General features: G+C 40.5%; 1 protein-coding gene, 1 long non-coding RNA gene and 1 pseudogene across 6 annotated transcripts in view; 1 reads left to right on the plus strand and 2 right to left on the minus strand.

Annotated features, from left to right (window-relative positions):
- The window catches only part of USP49 (ubiquitin specific peptidase 49), a 57814-nt gene that overhangs the window by 23626 nt on the left and 11268 nt on the right, over positions 1–22920 (plus strand). For 3 of the 4 annotated variants that reach the window (XM_081010064.1, XM_081010063.1, XM_081010066.1), the window contains exons 2-4: positions 13168–13310; positions 17760–19170; positions 20793–20997. In XM_081010064.1, coding sequence (XP_080866190.1) covers positions 17788–19170; positions 20793–20997 — 1588 coding nt within the window. In that variant the 5' untranslated portion in view covers positions 13168–13310; positions 17760–17787. Of the gene's footprint in view, positions 1–13167; positions 13311–14996; positions 15176–17759; positions 19171–20792; positions 20998–22920 lie in introns of all 4 variants that reach the window. The other variant, XM_081010065.1, reaches the window with a different exon arrangement.
- Positions 24–3339, minus strand: LOC308479466. Its single transcript, XR_013987682.1, has 3 exons — positions 2564–3339; positions 1625–1719; positions 24–536 (listed from the first exon to the last, which is right to left on the minus strand). It is a non-coding gene; the product is annotated as an uncharacterized lncRNA (long non-coding RNA).
- LOC308479844 (barrier-to-autointegration factor pseudogene) lies at positions 8006–8853 on the minus strand (annotated as a pseudogene). Its single transcript has one exon. The product of its transcript is annotated as a barrier-to-autointegration factor pseudogene (transcript).

Genomic DNA, 22920 nt, shown 5'->3' on the forward strand with positions numbered 1-22920 from the left:
TCAGCTGTCCAAGGTCTCTTTCAAAAACCTGCTGTTTTCTCTACAAGGTTTTGCTATCAGAAAACATCCTTTCTGCCGTTTCCCCTACATCTTGTGGTTGTCTGTTCAGTAATTTTATCCTTATTTGGGAAATCATGAAAAAGGGAATTACTCCCAGACAACATAGCCGTTTTGATAATATCCCCATCAGAGAGGGGCTTATCATGTTTGGCTATGCACAGTGAAATCTGAAAACTGTCAGCTGTCAGATGATCTGTTCTAGAAAGAGAGTTGCAAAAACTTAAGATACTGGGAATGGTATTTCCTCTGTTTCCCTTTGAGAAACTCTTTTGTTTCAGTTTTACCAAGCTGGGCAGTGCTTTTGTGGTTGGTGTCAAAGTGCCGTCTGACACTTGATGTGTGACACACAACACTTTCATCGCACAGAAGTCAGAACGCTTTCCCATTGCATTCAACAATCTTCCACTCTCTGTTCTTGCTTTTTTCTTCTTCTTCTTTTTTGCTGTATTCCTTTTTGGGTGTTCCTGACTTGGAATCTACAAAAATTTTGAACACAGGAATATAAAACATGCTGCATGAGAAAATCATAACAAAGATTACAATTCTGAGCAAAATAATGAAGCACCCAATACAAATTTGTCCCTGTGTTTGCGTCACGATGGTGAGCCTCGATTCCTGGCTTTCTAGTAACGAACTCTGTGCTGGGGCGACGGCACGTGTGCCCACAGAGAGGGCTCTGAGTGCCCCCTCTGGCACACATGCCATAGGTTCGCCACCACTGGTGTAGTATTTAGAGTGATGGACTAGGACCTTGGAGAACAGGGTTCAAATCCCCACCCGGCCATGAAGCTCACTAGGTCAGTTTCTCAGTCTAACTTACCTCAATGGGTTGTTGTGGGGATTACAAGAGGATGGGGAGAACCATGTAGGTCCATAGAGAAAAAGGTGGGATATAAATGCAATAAAATAAATACAGTCACGTAATTTAAATGTGTGCAAGTTTCAAGTTGACTGTAATTTTAAGTGTAGTGAACTGCCTATATAGTTACAGATGGGTAGCCGTGTTGGTCTGCCATAGTCGAAATAAAAAAATTCCTTCCTGTAGCACCTTAAAGACCAACTAAGTTAGTTCTTGGTATAAGCTTTCGTGTGCATGCACACTGCCATGCACTCAGCTATCTGCCAATCTCCAATTCCCACCACCCTTCTAAGTAATACCCCTCCCCACCTTCTCAATATATAGAAGGATCTGGCAACTTCTGTTTCAGTGTATCTGAAGAAGTGTGCATGCACACGAAAGCTTATACCAAGAACTAACTTAGTTGGTCTTTAAGGTGCTACAGGAAGGAATTTTTTTATTTTGCCTATATAGTATTTAAGTTCTGTTTGGTTTTCATTGAAACTTATCCCCCTCACGATGAACCCTTCTGCTTCTTCCTAACAAAAAAGCCTAAGCTTTGTGTGTGTGTCCCTTTACACAAAAAGAAACTTACTTCTGAGTGTATACACATACCATTTTACTGTAAGTTAACTATTCAGAGGGCATGCCTAAGTCTCTTTGCAAAGTTTTCACATTTTTATTTACCATGGAGGGGGGCTGGTTGTGTGTTTAACATCCACTCACATTTATCATGCAGTAGCATTCATAGAAAGTAACTTCTAGGCAAGGGAGCATCAGATCTCAGATGAATCAAGTTTAGGAACACTGTATCCTGGTGGCTAGAAAGGAAGGAAGGGCAAAGGGGGAAATCTATAGTCAGTCTTTAGAACTAGTACACTGAGACCAAGGATTAGAAAACTATAGTAGGCGGGAAAAGTGCACTAAAGGGGAGAGGTAAATAGTAGCTCTCTAGGCCTCCAGGAATTTCTAAGGCCTTGCATCTAAACCATGGGTAGGCGTAAGGCCCAGGGACCGGATCTGGCCCAATCAGCTTCTCTATCTGGGCCACGGACGGTCTGGAAATCAGCGTGTTTTTACATGAGTAGAATGTGCCCTTTTATTTAAAATGCATCTCTGGGTTATTTGTGGGGCCTGCCTGGTGTTTTTACATGAGTAGAATTTGTGCTTTTATTTAAAATGCATCTCTGGGTTATTTGTGGGGCATAGGAATTCATTCATTTTTTCATCTTCTTCAATTTATAGTCTGGCCCCCCACAAGGTCTGAGGGACAGTGGACTGGCCCCCTGTTGAAAAAGTTTGCTGACCCCTGATCTAAACAATGCACTCATCAATCAAGTTCTGACTTCACTCATTAGTTAAAAACACTGGGGGGGGGGGGGGGTGTAGTAGCCAGACTGATTTATCTCAAAGAAATCACTTAGAAGGTGCTTGCAGATTTTGCCTTATAACTTTCCATCTCTGAGGACTAGAGACTGGCTTACATTTATTTTTTTAAAGCACATAATCTGGTCCCGCCTTGCAGGCCATTCTAATCCATCCATGCCTGTGAGAGTCTGAAAGGCATTTTTGCTGTGTGCAGTGTGCACAGCAGACACCACATTGTTTTTCCTCCTGCATGGTGTGCTCTTTCTCTGTGTCAGTCTAATTGACAGGTATACTTACCAGCAATTCTAATGCTAACTGAGTAATCGGTGTTACCCATTCCTCCATCCTTTAGAAGGGCTGTTGGACTGCATGTACATTTTTCATTGACTGAACTTCCTATGTGGTTGTCTTAAATTGCAAAATTGCCCTGGGGAGGAGGGATTGTGACGTCATATGTGCCAGCCAATCAACACTTTGCAATCTAGCTTGTACTAAAACCTGGCAGAGCCAGTTTTCCCTGAGTTTGATCCTTGAGGGAGTAGGAGGTATGTTTTTGAGAATGTGTGGCATGTTCTTCCAGAATGGCTCAGCTCTCCTAATAATGCAAAATTTTATGCAATCTTGATTAGTTTTTCCTAAATGGATCACAGCAGAAAATGTTCTGTCCAGGAAAGCACAGTGGAAGAATAATTTATTTGAGATCAGTTTATTCATTGACACCCGTGTTGTATCAGTCAGTGAAAACATAACATTTTTTTAAACTTAATTTATAAGTAATGCAAGAAAATTGAATGTTTTCTTCTTTGTTTGAATTCTTATCTAATCCTCATGGCTATTGGTATTAAAAACAATAGATAATGTATATAAATTCAGGCCAATTTTTCACCAATAGGACCAGCACTGCTAAACATTTCTACACTGTAGTCAAACAAACACTTTCAACTGGCATTAAAAGCTGAGATGTGCCTTCTCTGCCTTCTTATCAGTTCTGCTAGTCTGTGTGTTGCCCACTCTTAAATGAATTGTCAGTAACCCCTATTTTCCTCCATCTGTTGAACAGCATCAATGACACTACTTCTGAATCCCACTTTAAAATAAAGTTGGCTGTTTCTACCAGGGTTTTTTATGGGAGCAGGGAATGTGATTTTTTAATTGGTTCATTTGCCCAGAAATGTATGCCTCTGTTTACTGAGGTTATATTTGTCCCTTAGAATGTCTAAAAAATCATTACAGAAGCTTACTGCTATACTAGATAAGCAGCAATGCTTTTAACAGACCAGAGAAAATGCTAACTGTGTTATAACAGTGATGACCCAACTCCAGGCTAGAAATCAAACACAGCTTTACAGTCCACCTGCTACCTTTTGACAACCGGTTCTTTCATTTTGATGTTTAGAGAAGTGCAGGGAGCTAGTTGCACCAGTTGTGCAAAGCAGACCTTGTGCAAGGTAGACAGGCTGTCATTTCTCTTCTGTTTATTATTACTAATAAGAGTTTCAAATTCAGTCAACTGTTCAAAAGACTTCAAGCGTCAGATCAACATTTCAACTTAGAAATTATTGTAGTAAATATTGATGTCATTCTAGTGTGTGTGTTTCATATTTTATCAATGAATATATTTCTTAAAAAGATAAAAATGGCTTTCATTGAGAAATGATTTATTCCTGTTTCTTAATGTAATAACTTAACTGTAACGTTCCTTTTTACAAAAAGCTTTGACAACCAATCAAACACTTACTAATTTCGAGTGTCCAGTGAGGACTTGTTATTGGTGCTGCCACTAGGAGCTGCTCGGTTGGCAGTGGCCTGTGGCAGGGCCTTTTCAGTGATGCTTCCCCATTTTTGGAATTCCCTCCATAGTGAGGTGCACCTGTCTCCTTCATATTGACTTTCAGGATAAATTTAAAAACATGGTTATTATAATATTTATGCCTCACCTTTTTCTCAGTCCGGAACTCAGGGTGGCTTACACAGATAAAACAGAAAAAGCTAAAAAGACAATAATTGAAATGTAATTAAACACATAATAGGATTAAGATAGTATAAAAAGATCCATTAAAAATGCAGATACTAAAAACATCACAGTACCAGCCCTTTCCTCAAAAACAGTCAGTTCTAAATGGCCTGTTGGAACAGAAAGGTATTCACCTGCCAGTAGAGGACAGACATTAGGGATAGAGTCAGTGGCAAAGCGGCATGCTCTGGCACCGTGAACGGAGGGCAGGCAGGGACGTGGCTGGCGCGCATCCTGGGGGCGTGGCACTCATCCCGGGGGCATGTCACGCCGCCCTCGGGGGTTGGCATGTGTCCTGGGGGCGTGTCACACCGCCCGCAGGGGCGTGGTGCCTGGTGCAGTGGGGGTGCGTGACGTGTGTCCAGGGGCGGCCGTGATGTTGCCCCCCCTCCCCGATGGTGCCGGGGCGGTGCGCTCCCCCGTTCCTCCACCAGTGGATGGAGCCAGTCTAACTTCTCTAGGAAGGGAGTTCCAAAGTCTGGGAGCAGCCACCAAAACCTGCATCCCCATTCCTGTTTACCTAGGCACTGAAGGACTGAAATACACTGTTTCTGGCAACCCTGAGATCACGTGTTTTTAAACCTTTTCATAATTTTTACAATAACGTTATAAACTTTCTTTTTATTATTGAGCTCTTTCAGGAGGGACAGGATATAAACAGAAATAATAATATGATGGTGATGATGATAATTGAGTTCAGAGAAGCTTGCTTCGGCTCACCTGTACTGTGTTGTTAACACATTATCAGGTAGACAGTAGCAGCTTGTGTGGTGGTGTGGATCAGCAAAGCCACCTTCTGACATTGGCGTTGCTGCAGTTCACCTGGACAGGCCAGGGCACAGTGCCGGTGAGCTTGGGACTGCATGGGTGCACTAGCAAGGCCTGCACAGCCCTGACCTCACCACCACTCTGTAGCTCCCAGCCCATTTTAGATAAGCTGCAGAATGCTGGTATCGGGAGGGCGGCTCACTGACAATTACCCAGGGTTAACAACAGAATGCTTATTTGAGGAGCAGTGAAAACAAATTCACAGCAAACTAAAGTTGGAGATGAATGGGGTTAGAACTAGTAATCTCCTAAACCCATTCCCAGCCAGTTAATCCACCCTACCTTCTTCTTCTTCTTCTTCTTGGCAAAATGTCTTCCGTCACCACAACTATCATTCCACACTCCCTTCAACTCCTCTTTCCCTCACACACATATACACACAACGTAACATACAATTATTTTAATCATGAGAAGAGTTATGTTAGTGGAGCAGTTTAAAATATGTGTACAAATAATTTGCAATATTGTTTCCAATCAGCAATATGCTGTTAATTTTATTGACAGGTCAAATTGCTAGATTTCCAGAGAAATGACTGAGAAAAATGGCTTTTTTTCAGCCTGAACTCACCAGAACTCAGTTCCAGCACATTTCAGATGGGCTCCATTGCCATTATAAGAGAACAAGAGAGGTGTTCATGGTGAGTTCTGGCACCTCTTTTTCTAGAAAAATAGCACTGCTGAGGAGTGTTTAGCTTCTTTATAGTAGCCTAGAGTGTTTGCCAGCATTGTATTCTAAATACACTTATGTGCATAATGAGTCCTTTTTAATTTCAGTCCAAAGCATGTGTTCCTAGGTTTGCAGCCTGTGCTGCGAACTGACAGTGTAAGCAGCAGAGCAAAGAAAAGTGAGATCCATAGATGTTTGTGGATTTATTGATCCTCTCTCATTTATTATTTTGCAGTATTATTCTGAGTATTTTCCTTTGAAACATAGCCAAATTCTTTGAAATTTAAAATGTTGGGGAAACTGGTGCCATAAAGAACTTTATGCTCTCTGTTTTGCGTAATGCTGAAACATGAAGAGCTCTTCTAAAATACTGCTTGTAAAATGCCAAAAAAAACCCACCACTCTTAATAGACAACGTTACACATTTTCTAAATAACAGAAATGTTTTATAGGTTTAATAGTTTTTCTGTCCATTTTTCTGAAGAGGCCCAATCCTTAGTAAATTCACATTTGCACTGAACTCTTTAAAATCACATCTCCTATACAAGAAGGAGAACTAGTAAAGTAAATATGTGGTGAGCATCTCAGTCCCTTGCTGAGGAGTACTGACATGGGCTTAAAGGTATCAACACAAATACAATTAACTATTTTTAAGAACAATAAAGCTATTCAGAATTAATGCTAAAGGAGCAATAATAAAAAGCAAGGACATTTAGGATGTAGGATGTTGGACTTAAACCTGTATTTGAATCTGTAAATCTCAGTTGGTGACTTTGGGTCAGCATCTTTCTTGGAGAAATCTATCACATAGGATTATTTATGAGGCTAACATAGGATTATCTCCCATATACACTGCCCTGAGCAATTGGAGGAAGGGTGAGACATAAATATGTTAATAATATAGTATCCTTGGTATGGCAGTACTACAGCGTGGAAGATAAGGGAGTCCATTTTGTTCTGCCTTGCTATCCTTTCTGTCATGCTATGTTAACATAGCTACATGGGAGCCACTTCTCTCTAATCAGACCACATGGATCCTACAGAACTGGCACACTGCTTCTCTGGCAGGATGCTGATTCTGATTGGCACCCATATGATGTGCCCCTTCCCACGTGGTTGGGTTACTTAATTATTATTTTTAAAGGTTCTGGCTTTAAGCCATTACAAAAAATTAATTCATATTGATAAAACCATGTAAGATAGATTTGGTACTATATATAATCTTATGGAAATAAATACACATGCAAAAATAATTTCCAGAAGAGCAACCATCTTGGTCTTTTGCAAGAAAAACAGCAAAGAGTCTTGTGACACCTTAAAGTTGATTTCTTTTATGGCATAGTATTTCACGGACTACAGCCAACAATTCTAGTAGAGCCTAAATGAGTGCAAAATGATTCTTCAACCACAACACTAAAGGCACAATTAGCATTGCTAAGTGACAGTACAATTAGAGATTAGATGCATGCAAAATGAGCACAGTGACCCTTAACAACAGTGGTGACTGGCAATAATAGAATTATCTTTGCATCCACTATTAAATTAACTCCTGTAGTAGAACAAGAAACCATTATGTCCGTTCAGCCCCAAATGAAGGAAGTTGAACTTTTTCATAAATTGCAATTCAGCAGATTTATGCTGGAGTTTCCTTGTGAAGTTTATTTGTTCTTCTCATACTGCAGAATTTTTCCTTTTCTGGTGCCAGATTTGTATACATTTATTCATTTGTGTAGAGATGGGCCTGCTTGACCTATGTATATTCAAAAGGGCATTGCTGGAAGGTGATAGCATATATCACACTGTAAGATGAGCTGTGAGTGAGCCCATGACGTTGTGGCTGACATTATTAGGTTCTGTAATAGTGCTGCCAAAGTAGATAGGGGGGCAGCGTTGGCATCAGCTGGTCGCTTTGTTTGTGTCTCTGTTATATGTCCTATTGTACCTAGTGACTAGCTGTTTTAAGTTGTGGTGGATGGGGATACTGCCTGTAAGCAAGACATCAGAAAGGACAATATTCAGAAACCAGTAGGAGTACATTTCAGCTTCTGGGGGCATATACTCTGTTGACCTTAAAACTGTCCCTCTTGAACAATGGAGCTTCAGAGGAGATGAGACTGTGAAACTTCTGAATTACAACTTACAAAGAAGTTCAGTTCTATCCCCTGTGATCTGAATTCAGATAACAGTTTTTGTTGTTGTTGTTTTTTAGTTAACACAGCTGATTTTTATTGATTTAAAAACTTTGCAATGATTTTTGGTTCTTGCCAATAAACCGAGTAGCATAAAAATTATAGCGGGGATCAAACACTGGAGATAAATCACAAAAATAATAGGCCTAATAACATCTTTTTTCTTCAGAATTGACAGGTAAACCTCAGTCTAACTGGAGATCAAACAAAGGGAGTAGGGGAACTTCCATTATTGTTAGCAGGCAGGTCTGGTTCTGGAGTTGGGTGGCCTAACAGTGAGGGGGCTTGCAATTAAAGCCACGTAAAAAACGACCTACATGGAGCATCGAATTAGAACATTTGATGTTTCTCAACCCTCTCCCTGGAGGAAAAAAGATTCAGTTACATTAAAAGGCAATCATGGCTCCCCCCCACCCCAGTGTTGGGAGCAATAGCCCCCAGCAGCCCGTGTAGATGCTGGAAGGTTTATAAGAAGTGGGTGCTGAGAGAGATGGGGAGGAACAATCTCTATTCAACTACAAAAGCCCTAACAGCATCCAGCAAGCTTTGGCCAACATCATTCACAAGAAAGCATCACACCATTCCTTCAGGCAGCCATAACAGTCTCTGGATTGCTTGGCATTGGCACCGCACGTGTCCTTCAACCACTCGCGGAAGAGGTCCTCGTCCTTCTTCAGCACTAAGAACTGTCCCAGAACCACATATGCCTTGTCAAAGCCTTTGTCTTCCAGCTTCCTGCCAAGTACATCTCCAATGCCAGCTAAAGTACCAACAGACTTGTCCCCCATGGGCTCAGCCACGAAGTCCTGATGCTTCTGACTGGTGGTCATGTTGCCTGCAGCTCTGCCTGCTCTCTCACCTCAACCGTCGCTCCCGCGCTCCCCTCGGTACCACTCCAGATAACAGTTTGGGTTTTTTTAATCCTACTAGAGGAGTTAATTTACAATTGCACAAATGCTCACTGTATTTATTTTTCATATACGTTTAAGCAATTGTGAAATTATCACAGGCTACATTGTTTTCTATTTCACTTCCCTCTGACGATGCTGTTTAAATGTCTTTCTTTTCATTTTACTTTATGCGCATAGGTGTATATATACCTGCCAACTTACGATAGCACTTCATGAGTCTGATGAAGTGGACTGTAGTCCACAAAAAAGTATGCTGCAGTAAGCTTGTTAGTCTAAGGTGCCACAAGGTTCAGCTGTCAAAATAGAAAATATGTCAGAAGTACATAGACTGGAGCAGATATTTAAAACTGACTGCAGTACAGTTAAGCACATAGGAATCCATATTAAGCTTTGGCCAAAGGCAGTGAAACCCACCACTCATGGAAATATCTTTTTCATTGCTATTTACAAGCAGGAGGTCAATTTTCTGTGATATTGATCAAGACTTTGGATCAACAACTCTGACAGAGGGTAAATGTTACTTCTAGCTGTGCAGGACCCACCCCCAGAGAAGTGTCTCATGTGTGGCTAGGGGAAAGGGCTCCTTGGTCATTACAAATTGTGCCCTCTACTATGTGGCTGCCAAGATGTGGGATAGAAAAAACAAAACAGCTTACTAGGAACCATCAAATGGTGGTTAAGTCTGATGGAATTTATGCATGGCTTTACTGATGATGGTGTAGTGATAGCTTGGACAGTATGGTGGCATAGTGTCATACTTCTAGGGTGTTTTTGTGTGTAATTCTGACAGGCTTTCTAGATAACTTCCCTGAGCTTTAGCCAGTATGCCTGAAAGCCAGGGATGATGGGAGTTGTACTCCAGCAACATCTGCAGGACCACATTGTTGGCATGGTCTTAAGTAAATTACCAACTCCAGTTGGAGCTGTTATAGGATCATGACGATCAGATCAATAAAGATTTTTGTTTTTTAATTTGAGTTTTTATACTTTACATTTTTGGGCCCCACTTGAGTGATGTTCTGATGATCTGCTTTTCTATCAGAGGATTTCTTCAAGTCCTTGGCAAAACTCTTGTTTCCTTGGTGTGGTTTGCATATATTACTCTTGTCTTAATTTTTACAGTGTCCAATATCTGAATGAAACACTCTGGCTTCATTCCCATCCAGGCAACATTATGCAGCCATTATAATTGCAGCTGGCTGCTTTTCTTGGCTCTGGAAACACTTTCAAGGGGAAAATGCTAAAAACAAAACACACAAAACTGGCAGTGGTTTGTGTGTGTGTTGTTATCAACAAGCATGCTGGTTGGAACACAGTTTCAAACCTATACGGTATAAATCTAAGTATATACTGGTATATAGAAGCCGTCTTGGGAAACTTTATCAATGTAATGGTTATAGAGCTGGATCAGCGTTGTTCTGCAAAATAGTGTGAGCTAATTACAGATAGTGAACCGTGAAGAATGAGTACTAATTTATTTTTCTCAACCAAACGACGTGAGAATTTTAAAAAAGAAAGACCATGCTGTCTGACGATTCAGGAGGTTTCTAGAGGCTTCTAACTTGTAAGAAGAGGACAGTGTTCCTATTCCTCATGTGACATGTCAAGCTTGTGACTTGGTTTGGACACACTCTATTAAGGGGCAGAGAAAACAGATCACCAAGTTTAAGCTAACTGCCTCACGTCTGTGTGTTCGTGGCTGGTCTTGTTTAAGGCATCAGGAGAGGTCAGATGTGGTGATGGGGACTTTTGATGAGGAGACAGCTTCAGGACTCACTCAATTTATTCCATAAACGAGTCTGTTCAGATAGATTGCTCCCCTGCTCCCATTTCCTTATGTTTTGGGGTGAGAGAATGGGATTTCAATCTGTAATGTGCCTGGTCATTATTATAATAATGCAAGCCTATATGGAGCAGCATCTGGAATATTAGCCTTGGACCCATGGGCGTAGCCAAGAGTTATGTTTGGGGTGGGCAGAACCTCAGTTCGTTAAGTATTTTTATTTATTTACTTGATTTAGGGGGCACAGGGCCCCCCCTGGTTCCCCTTGGCTGCACCCATGCTTGGACCTTGCCTCAGATCCCTCCTGTGCTACTAGCCTTCCTAAGTTTTACTGGGGAGTTCTTAATTTGCTATAGGCAAATTACACACTCTCAGTCTAACCTACCTAACATGGCTGTTGAGAAGCTAAAGAGATCCACTTTGAGCTCCTTGGGAAAAGGACACAATATAAACTAATAAGCTCAGATATCTTGTATCGTTGCAGAAAAAGTAAAACTGAGTGGGGAAGGATACACATCTGTTTTTAATTCACCTCTCTTATCTATTAACAGTTATTTTTGATACTCTTTCCTCCAATCAATATTACGAAACCTTTCTGTTAACAGTTCACAGATTTTGTATTTGCAATGTTTACAAGTTAACTACAGTACTTTACCACATGCTCTTGGGATTCTTAATGAGTTAAACAACAGTGCATACAGGGGATGTCTGTTGTTTTAGATCCATCCCTGTGAAATACTTTTTTTTTTTAACTGGTTCCTGGTCTGTGTGAGGATTAAAAAAATACTAGTGATTTACATGCATAGTCAAATAATGGTGTAGTTTCATACCACTGTTGACACTATGATGGTTACAACTCTGTGCATATGAACCTTTTGGAAAGTGATTTTAATAAAAACTGCCTCTAACCTCCATGCACAGTAAATCATGTGGCTCATACCACATGCTTATTGATGCCTTACAGTTAGTTTATACAATATTTCTTGTGAATGATTTTTCTTTTAGAACTAGATTTTTTGTGGTTAATCTTAAGATTCTGTTGTTTGTACTATGTTGCTTAAAAGCCAGGCTTGCTCTGCTGTAGGTTTTGGGATTGTTTGTATAGTGCCATCAATATATCTGAAAAGTGACATAGCAAAATAAGTGAAACAAAACAAGTCCCTGTTGTGAGGAGCTTGCAATCCAGATTGTAACAGTGGGGAATAGAACAAGCTGTGTGTTGGGAGAGAGGGATAACTTCAATGAAGTTGTAAGGTATGTGTTTGCATGTGCCTAGATTTTGTTTCAGCTTGGAATGATAACTAAAGAGTTAAGTTAATGGACTGAATTTAGTTGGTTGACATATTCCTAGTTCTCTAGATCTTAGGTCTGCTTATCTTCACCTCCTGCAAGTCTCAGGTTTCTTTTGAATAAATTGCCACTCATGACGAAATAAGACACTTCTCCTTGTCTTAGATAATCTTAGTGGGGAGTTCCCTATTGTACTCCCTTCTGCCTCTTCCACCCCACCCCCTTTCTTGCCCCCAAATCCCATGTGACTCCTTTGTTGTTTGCTAAAATTCACGGAAAGTTCTCCAGATTGGCACCCCTGGCCAACCCCATCTCAGCATACCTATTGAAATCTGCTTAGTGGGAGGCCAAAGACATGCAAATAGAGAGATTCCCCATGGGGCTAGATGTCAGAGGATAAATTGGATTGCTTCTGAGGACAAAAGGATCCTCCAGGAAAAGCTAGCCTGCCCTAGTTGTGAGCACAGAACAGTGTGAGGAATGATTTACTATGTACCCACAGATGTTTTTGGTGTGTGAGGATTCTTTTTAGCAGCAAGTACTGTAGTATCATAAGCATCACTGTAAGGTTGTGTCTTGCGTAGGGATGATGAAACTATGCATTCTGTCCATATTGTTAATATGCTGCATTCAGACTTTTGCTGCATTCAGACAAGTTAGTTTTCCCTTGTAAATTGCCCTCCTTAAACTCAATATTTGTTCCTCTTGTTAACTAGGTTTTTTGTCTGTTTGGAGTGGGGGGAGGCACGTAATCCATATTATATTTGCATTGTACATGCACAGATGGATATGTTCTAAAATCCTGTGTGAATCAAAGTTGAATGGATGGTAGAATTTCCCTACAAAAAGCTGTTTTCTCAGCCATCCAAATCAAAGTGATCCAATATGTGCGTATTTTTAGCTGGCCTTTCCTTTTTAGATTTTGCTTTGCAAATATGTAGGTAGTTGATTAGCAGTAATAGACTGAATCAACTGTATATGAGTAGCAGACTTCTATAAAGCTAAAGCTCTGAAACAAAGGAAATCCAGAGTACCTTTTTCCTTTTGACATTTCTTCATCAATGGCTGTGCTATAATTGTGCCGTCTAGTTAGTTTTTTGTCCATCATTAAAAATATATTCTCTGCAGTAGTTCTTCCACTAGAGGAATGATTCATGTTCTAAAGCTGCACAGCCTATTTCTTGTTTATATATGTTTCACAGGAATACTTTCTCTTTAGGGCTATAACACTGCATTGCCTGTTTCTGATGAAGATCTAATTTATAAGTAAATTCCTGAAGAACAGTTGAAGTTCCTATTGACTGCAATGGGGATGTTCCAGCCTCTGATCGTTGAGTTGCGGGAATATTTAAATATGAATCGGTGAGTATTGTATTCTGTTTTAAACTTGTTTTGATATTTGGCCTGTATTTCTTCTCTTTCGCATGCATGCACACATGCTGTAATTCAGCAAATTGAGCAAACAAGAGTGCTTGTTGTATCAGCACCTGCAGAGGAAAGAAGCTCATATGCTTATGACCTGGAGCTAATACAGTGGTACCTCTGGATACGAACGGGATCCGTTCCAGAGCCCCGTTCGCATCCTGAAGTAAACGTAACACACGACTGCACGTGTTCACGGGTCGCGTTTTGCCGCTTCCGCGTGACGTCATTTTGAGCATCTGTGCATGTGCGAGTGGCGAAACCCAGAAGTAACGCGCTCCGTTACTTCCGGGTTGCCGCAGAGCGCAACCCGAAAATACTTAACCTGAAGCTACTTCAACCCGAGGTATGACTGTATACCCTCTGTGTATGTGGGGCTCCTTTTATTGTGGCCATTTTCTTGTATTCCTGCTATTACTTAAGAGTATTAAAGGAATAATTATGTCCTGCTGATAATGTATCCCATGGTTTTAGACAAGTCTGCAAAGTGAATTTCATAAGGTACCACTTCCTATTGCAAGCACACGTGCTGAACCCCTCTTTTCCTTGGCCTTTGCCCCACCCCCAGCCGGCCGTCCAATGTCCTCCCAGGCTGGGGGCGGGGCGATAGCCACCCTGACCCAGATGGGAGGCACCAGACCAGGTAAGCCCACTCAGTGTCACAAACCCGGCCCACCTGTTGGGAAGGGAGGGCGGAAATTGTTTCGTAGGAGGATTTTGCTTAACAACCTTGATTAATAGGATAAAAAAATTAAAATCTGCCAGCAAGTATCTAAGTAAACTTTTTGCTATTGCCATTTTAAAGGAAGAAACTGAGATTATCAGCACTTTTCCATTAATGCTGCAGGTACAAGCATAGCTTAATGACAGTATAACTTTGTTTTATGTAAGAACTCAGTAGCTTCCATTTATACTGAAAGTTACAAGGCCATCTTTCTGTTTACAAATAGCCCTGACAAAGATGCTAGACTTTTAAAAGAAATGTTACAAATTAATGCAATACAACACAAGCTTTATCATTTATTTATAAATTCTGCCATAGGTGTACATTGTGCGTTTATTCTGTGTGTCCTAAAAATGTTAGCAAGACTGTTTTTTTCATTTATTTTATTTATTAGTGCCATGTTTGTCAGTGTGAATAGGTATACCAACTTTCCCCCATAAAAGTGTGTATTTTCCATTATGTTTATTTTGAAATTTTTTGTGTCGCCAAGTATTCTTGGAGCAATTTACAGAATAGAAATAAAACGGATGTAATGGAAACATTAACAAACTGAAGTAGAAGTCAGCAGCTAAAAACTGGCAGCAATAAAGTCATCACTGTTTCACAGTTAGAAACCTGGGACAACTAAAAGATCTCTATCTGGTGCTGAAAAGATAACAAAGTAGGCACAAGGTGAGAATTTCATTAATTGGGCAGCAGAACGAGAAAACCTGCAGCTACGGCTGCCTCATTTGTGATGGTTTCATGTAGATCCGCAGTGGGGAACCTCTGCTAATTTAGTCATGGGGCCATATTCCTCAAACCACACCCGCTTGTGACATCAGGTGTCGGAAAGGAGAAAACATGGCTGTAAAGGAATAATTGAGAGCTTTAACATTTGCTTTCAATTTTTCCTTGGTCAGCATAGCCCACTCCGTCCCGCCTCAGCTGCATCCTGCAGTTCACAATCAGAGCTCCCAAGCATAGTTGATCTCTGCCGAAATGGAGCATTGCAGGCGTGCTGACCAGCTGATTGGCACTGACTGCAACACCCACGGGGACCTGCCTCAGGGATCTTACTTTGCAATCTGCTCGAGTTCAAGTAAGTCTGCAAAGGAACCTTTTTTCTGCAAAGGGAAGCAATGTACCTGACATCATGGATCCCTCCCACCTATCAAATTGGTCTGCAAGGGTGAGAGATTTCAGGATCCAGTCCACTGACCATATCTGTTTCTCCACTCCCAATGAGGAAGTTAAGAAGCATGGAGGATAGGACGGAACCTTGTGGGACGCCAACAAAACAAAACATATTATTTATTATTTGTTTATTGCATTTATATGCTGCCTTTTTCTCTGAGGAGCTCAAGGTTGCATACAAGATTCTCCCCCTCCTCATTTAATTCCCATAACAACCCATTGAGGTAGGTTAGGCTGAGAGGCAGGGACTGGCCCAGTTTCACCCAGTGAGCTTCATGTCCAAGTGGGGATTTGAGGCCTGGTCATCATCCGACTCCGCAGTGTCATTGGACTGAGCAGAAACCTCTCAGCACCACATTCTTGAATCAGCTAACCAGCTTGCAGCACAACCACTGCAACATGGTACCTGCAAGCACTAATCTAGAGAGTCCATCCAAGATCATATTTTGGTTTGTAAGCATGCTTTAAACTTCATTTCCGTGGTTCAGACATCACAGAAAACTGGCTTATGAAGAGAGGGAAGGGGAAGTGTTCATGCACAAGGCTCATTCCCAGCCTGATATAACAGGGGCATATTGGACTGGAACCATGATGTGTGAATCTGGCTTTGGTGTTATTTATAATACTTAGCCCCAAGTCAGATATGTTTACCCTAGTTTTGTTTTGTTTTTTAAATATAAAGGTTGCGTTTAATTCGGTAATAGGTGGAATGCCATGTTTTGGTTTTAAGAGCATTAAAGTGCAGGTTTAAATATATTTGTTGGTATTATAGTCAGTTTTTTAAAAGGTTTTTTATTTTTTAAAAGAAAAGCTATATATGAAACATTTGAAAAATCACATTTAAAATTCTATTTTTAATTAACTCTTGATTTTTATTGACTGCCTCAAAGAGAATTCCTGGGCCAATGTTGTTGTATAAGGATGGGTAAGATGCCTCTGCAAATTGTCTGTGGCTCACAAGAGGTCTGGTTATACTTGTAAGCGTGATCATTCTAGAGAATTTCAAGGCTAAGTGAGCTTACTATGTAATGTTAATTACAGTTTCTGGAAGAAGTGTTCTGTTTTCTACCTATCACGAATGATAGTGGTTCCCTACCGGTTGATATAGATTCCTGAGTAATTTCAAAACAATGGGAAAGAAAAATAATTTTTAAATATTAATTCAGAATTAAGTTGAAACAGATATGTAGATGTGGACATATTGGCCATGTTTGCGTGTAACATTAAGCCAGACCACGGTTTAGCACAAACGTGCTGCCTCCCAGGGAGGTGACAGATGCTTTGTTGCTCCGCTAGGCCAAGGTTTTTCTTACCTGGGATCATGGTTAAACATTCTGTTTTTTAACCACAATCTGTAGCAAATGTTTTGTCTTTGCTACAGCTCAGGATTGCTGCAGCTCTATATAATTCATAACTTAGTTTGTTCTTGAAGAGCTAAGCCTTGAAAAATAGCATGATAAAAAGTCTATTAAAACAGCATAATATGATTTAGTAATGTTATTTCTAGTGAATAAATGTTTTCTGTGCAGTAATGTGCCTTTCCTGGCATGGAATTCAGGTTGCGTACAAATGAGACATTGACCTTATTTGTATGTAGTGCTAAACTATGGTTTAGCAATATGTGAACAAGTCTTGGGCCTGTGAGCTGCCCTGTACATGACTGCTGCCAGGAAGAAATTTGGAAGTGCAGCCACACTGGATGAAGAGAGGAGAAATGGAAGAATAACACAAGCCCAAGACTTCACTGTGGCTTACCCTTGTAATGCTAAACCATACAGTGGTGCCTCGCAAGACGAAATTAATTCGTTCCGTGAGTTTTGTCGTCTTGCGATTTTTGTCGTCTTGCGAAGCACGGTGTCGGGAAAGTTTTGGAAAAGCTTCAAAAATCACCAAAGTCTTTAAAAACCTCAAAAAAGGCTACCACACCGCGTTCTATGAGTTGTTCCTCGAAGTCAAGTCGCAACTGTATTAACGGTGTTAAGAAAAAGGAAACAAACTTGCAAGACGTTTCCGTCTTACGAAGCAAGCCCATAGGGAAAATCGTCTTGCGAAGCAGCTCAAAAAACAAAAAACCCTTTCGTCTAGCGAGTTTTTTGTCTTGCGAGGCATTCGTCTTGCGAGGTACCACTGTACTTAAGCTTTATGTGTGAGTCGGGCCATTGTGTGTTTAGAGATTGTGCAGTCCGATTTTAATTTTGTTTATACAACATATGGCCATGGAGTATCTGCAGTGGAGTCCCTAAGACAGTTGGATGGCGCCTTGTATGTCTCCTTCCAGCAACTCCTGCAGCCAAGCTGGTGCCAGATGTATGGCTCTGCTTTCCTTTGGACCACATCAGCAAGGCCAAAGGGTGGTGGTCTTGTTGTCTGGGCAGCCCAGGACCTCCATACACACTGCCCAGGCTTTTGGGGTGGCTTTAAAAAATAATATATGACTGTATTTTTTAATGTGTGCAGTTACTTAAGTTCTTTTCTGTCTCCTTTGCAAGGTTAAAGCAGTGGAGCTTTATGTGAGACATGGATAGATGCAAACATGTTGGGCGGCTACGACTTGCCCAGGACCATTCTATTCTGAACCCCCAGAAGTGGCACTGCATGGACTGCAACACCACGGAATCTGTTTGGGCCTGCCTGAAATGCTCCCATGTGGCTTGTGGAAGATATATTGAGGACCATGCACTTAAGCATTTCGAAGAGACCAGGCATCCTTTGGCCATGGAAGTTAACGACCTGTACGTGTTTTGTTACCTTTGCGAAGACTATGTGTTGAACGATAATCCCGAGGGTGACCTGAAATTGCTTAGAAGTTCTCTATCTGCAATTAAAAGCCAGAAGCATGATCCGTCTGCTAAAAGTGGTAGGACGCTACGGTCAATGGCTTTGGGGGAGGATGTTTGCAGTCATCAGAGGGCCCCTCAGGGAAAGCCTCAGATGCTTACAGCTCTCTGGTACAGACGGCAGTCATTGCTAGCAAAAGCACTACGGACCTGGTTTGATAAGAGTTCTAGAGGCCAGCGAAAACTAGAACAAAAGAAACAATTGGAAGAGCTGGAGAGGAAGAAGGAAGTGGCCAGGCAGAGGCGTCAAGAAATGAAGCGGAGATTGCTGGAGGAATTGGCAAACACGCCTCCAAGAAAAAGTGCCCGGCTTTTGTCGCACATCCGCAGAGAGAATCTCATTCCTCGGAAATTCAGAGATATGGAAGCAAGTTCCCCTACCTCAAGACGAGTGCAGAATAGCAAATTCAAACAATTCTATTCCATCCGGCGTAAGCCTCAAATGACTCCTGGTGTGACTGGACTAAAGAATCTAGGCAACACATGCTACATGAACTCAATCCTTCAAGTTTTAAGTCACCTCCAAAAGTTTAGAGAATGTTTCTTGACGCTGGATCTTTGTGAAACTGAAGAACTCTTAGCTAAGACCGTGAATGGAAAGTCTAGAATGTCTGGAAAGCTGGTCAATGGGCCTGCTCCAACCGATTCAGGGAGGAATGATCAACTGGGTTCATATGGCAGGCAGAGCCTGCCAGCTGGCTTAAATGGCGGGTCCTCAATAAGCAAAAGTTTAGAACTTACACAGCCCAAGGAGCCAAGTTCAAAGCACATCTCTCTCTGTCATGAACTGCACACGCTCTTCAGAGTCATGTGGTCTGGGAAGTGGGCCTCGGTCTCTCCTTTTGCCATGCTGCACTCTGTGTGGAGTTTGATTCCAGCGTTTCGAGGTTATGACCAGCAAGATGCTCAGGAATTTCTTTGTGAATTGTTGGACAAAGTGCAGCAGGAGTTGGAATCTGAAGGAACAAAACGCAGGATCCTCATCCCTTTTTCACAGAGGAAGCTCACCAAGCAGGTCCTGAAGGTGGTGAACACCATCTTTCATGGGCAGCTGCTCAGTCAGGTATGAATGTTAGCCAAATTTATGTTTATCAAAGCTAGAGGCACTTTTTGGTGACAGTATTTATGAATAACCAAATATTAATGCATGTATCTGGCAAAAGGAGAATTTGTAGTATACCTTAAGTGAAATTTGTCATTTTCAGCATATTTTTCTAATGGAACAAAATTATAGTAGTAGTAGTAGTAGTAGTAGTATTTTATTGCAATTGTGGGGGGATTGTGAGGTTTAGCAGAAGATTCAGGTGGGGGGATTAATTTCCCTTTTCAGCAACTCATGCTGCTAACAGAACAATGTTAGAGTCTTTGCTATAGTTTATACTTACTATTCCAAATATGGCTGGGGATAGATAGGCTTTGTTTATATAATGGGTGTAGAGTTTTGTTGTTGTTTTTTTTGCAAAGCATGACTGTGGCACTATTTTTTCTCTCCTCCTAGTTAGGTGCTTTTGGCTGTTTCCACTTAGCTTTTGCAAACTACATTGTTAACCCATCAGAATCTTTTGGGAGAATGAGGCAAAGTTTTCTCCTCCACTCCCGTTTTTGTTTTCATTTTTGCAAAATATCATACTATTATGTTCCTCATTCAGAAGCTCCCAGGTATATAATACTCTAAGTCAGGCATCCCCAACCTTCGGCCCTCCAGATGTTTTGGACTACAATTCCCATCATGCCTGACCACTGGTCCTGTTAGCTAGGGATCGTGGGAGTTGTAGGCCAAAACATCTGGAGGGCCACAGGTTGGGAATGCTTGCTCTAAGTAGACATTATAGGCAGTTCTCATGTAACACCATGCTGTGGTGGCTTGACATTACATGAGTGAATCTTGGACATTCAAGATTCCTTTCCTCACAAGCTCTGACCCCACCCCACCCCACTTTCTGGTTCATGTCATTACATCCAGATTAACAAACTTTGCTTTCATTACAACTGGAAGTCAGGGAGGAAATCAGTGCATATAATGCCATTGGCTTTAGGTATAAATTGGAGCTATGTTGCAGTATGCATCTTTTCACAGGTTTGGTCTAGCAAACTGGGTAAAATACATTATTTCTTCTTGGTGAAGCAATTAACAAAAACAAACCTATTACCCACTAAACAGCAATATTGGTATCATATAACAAAATCCTCTTGAACATACCAATAAACTGAAGAACTATATTCTGCAACTCATTATAGCGATGAAGAAAATTAAATAGATATGGGCATTTATCAATAAATCAAGTTAGAGGAATTACTTAATGGAGTTGAATTTTTTTAATATATAAATTTTGAATGAAAAGTTTTAATTTGAGCAAATAATTCAGGCTTATTAAGAACTTCATTTTAACAGAACTGAAGTCATAGTAGCCATAGATTTCAGTAGGACTGAATTCATTCTTAGACTAGAGAGTTGTACAAAGGCAGTATGATCAAACAATAGAAATTATTCTGAAGATGCCTCTCTGTCCGTATCTGGGAATTTCCAAGCAGAACCTCTCTCTTACAGATTGTTACAGACTTACTTAGAGCACAGAATAAGCCATATTTTCTTGGCTGCTAAGCCTCACTCACTGGCCTCACAGTGTCTTATGAGATGGTATCTGTATAAATGTATGTCTTAATAAATAAACCTTTTCTTGCTAGGTCACTTGTATAACATGTAACTATAAATCTAATACTGTGGAACCTTTCTGGGATCTTTCCCTGGAATTTCCTGAACGGTATCACTCCATCAACAAAGGGATTGTGCCTGTTAATCAGACGGAGTGCATGCTGACTGAAATGTTGGCCAAATTCACAGAAACAGAAGCTTTGGAAGGAAGGATTTATGCATGTGACCAGTGCAACAGTAAGTGAAAGACTGATGTGTTACTTACAGATTTAATTTTCCATTGTGCCTGGTGACACTATAACAGGTGCTTCCACGATTCTTGACCTTCCATTCAACAGTTCCGAAAACTGTAAAAAGTTGTTAATAATAAATAATGCTTTATAGTGCCATCAGCGATATTGATGTTGAACATCACAGAAGGTAAAAGGGTTTTACTCCACTTAGAACTATACTGAAATGTTACTGAAAGTAATGGGAAGAAGTCCTATATTATCCTTCTGCAGATGTCCTCTCTGGTTGTCACGGCAACAATTATTATTATTATTAATAATAATAATAATAATAATAATAATTTGCCAGATTGCTAAAACAGTGAAGTTCTCCTAACCGAATAGGGTAGAGACATGGTTGTAGGAAGAACCTGTTCTTTTTAGGGTCTTTTATGTTCTGAAAAACAGAAAGGAAAGCTCATTGAGGAAAAGCAGTAATGTCTCCAGAAGAATAACAACTACAGTGATTCCATCATCCAGTGCTAATGTTATGCATGTTTATGGTGATAATGCAGGCAGGCTGGAACTGTGTTGTTTGCTTTTTAAAAGAAACTGATAACAATAAAACAGGGTTAAACAATTGAAATTAATTGAAATTAATTATAGAAATTGGGTAAGTTTGCATACCCAATTGATCTGCTGAACTTACAGAGCCATTCCATTCTTTCTGTATTGGAGAGAACTCTTCCCTCCCACCCTTCCTGGTGACAGCTTCTGACACAGGTGACAGGCGTCTGTCTGGTTTAAGGAAGTATCAATTGCAGATTAAAAGTTGCTTGGGTTGGTTTTGGCAGAAATTGGGTTGGTTTTTTGTTTCGTTTCAGGATGCTATTAAAAACGGGAATAGAATTTGAGAGCCTTAGGTAAAGAGTTCTTCACTACAGGAAACGCCATACTTCACTGTTGTAGCCTTCCTCAAGCGTTTAGCTACACACATTTTCATGTGTTCTTTTCTGTGTATTCATGAAGACACAGAATGGCCTGTTTTTAAACATTGACACTGAGGATTTCTTGCATTTGAAGCTTTGCTTTGAATCTGTCAGTATGATAGTACCTTGGAAACACGTTAATACACCCGTGCTTGCATATTATCTCCAATTTTATTTGTGGATTGCTGTCCTAGGATTGGGGTACATAACTATAAATTTTTGCCAAGCACACTTTGCTGAATTCAAGATATGTTAGCATTCCTCCTTTGTTTCCTTCTTGATAATTATTCAAAGTTGCCATGTAGTCTCAAAAATAATGTGTATTGAGGTTGCAGAGATAAAACCTTGGGATACTATTTGAGATAATTAATAAGGGAACTATGACTTTTAGAATAGGATATAAATCATAAATGATCAAGGAGAAACTATAGATGTCAGCTATAATGTATGGCTGGGAATGGTTTTTATTCAGACTTCCTATATCAAAATATGTTCAGGTGAGTATTTGTCATTTATTTTTAAATAGGTTTTCTAGGGATTGGTATCACAGTGGAGTGGGCAGCTGTGGAAAAGACTTTGATGACATATGTTTATTCTTGAGATATAAACAAAGAGTCTTCTGGCATCTTAAAAGACTTAAGTGTAGGTTTAGAAGTAATACTTCCAGTCCTCCAAACCATTGTTTGTATGATTAGTCCTGCGTTTGCACATACTCCTCCTCTTACACACTCATCTGAATGAGTAATTTCCTGGTTTAATCAAACCATGGTTTGCTGTTTGCATCTGAATTGACAATGTGCAAAGTGTATTTACATAGTTGTGTTTTTAGAAGCTTTGAATTACTCTGAAATGTTAAAGTGTAGAAATTACTAACCGTTAACCTACTAATCTTCTCAGGAATTGTTCTGGTGCTATGTGAGGTGTGTGTATGTTTTAGTAGAGTTTACTTTAAAATACTAGTT

Source organism: Podarcis pityusensis (genome assembly GCF_964106645.2).
Source record: "Podarcis pityusensis genome assembly, chromosome: 6".
NCBI lineage: Eukaryota > Metazoa > Chordata > Lepidosauria > Squamata > Lacertidae > Podarcis > Podarcis pityusensis.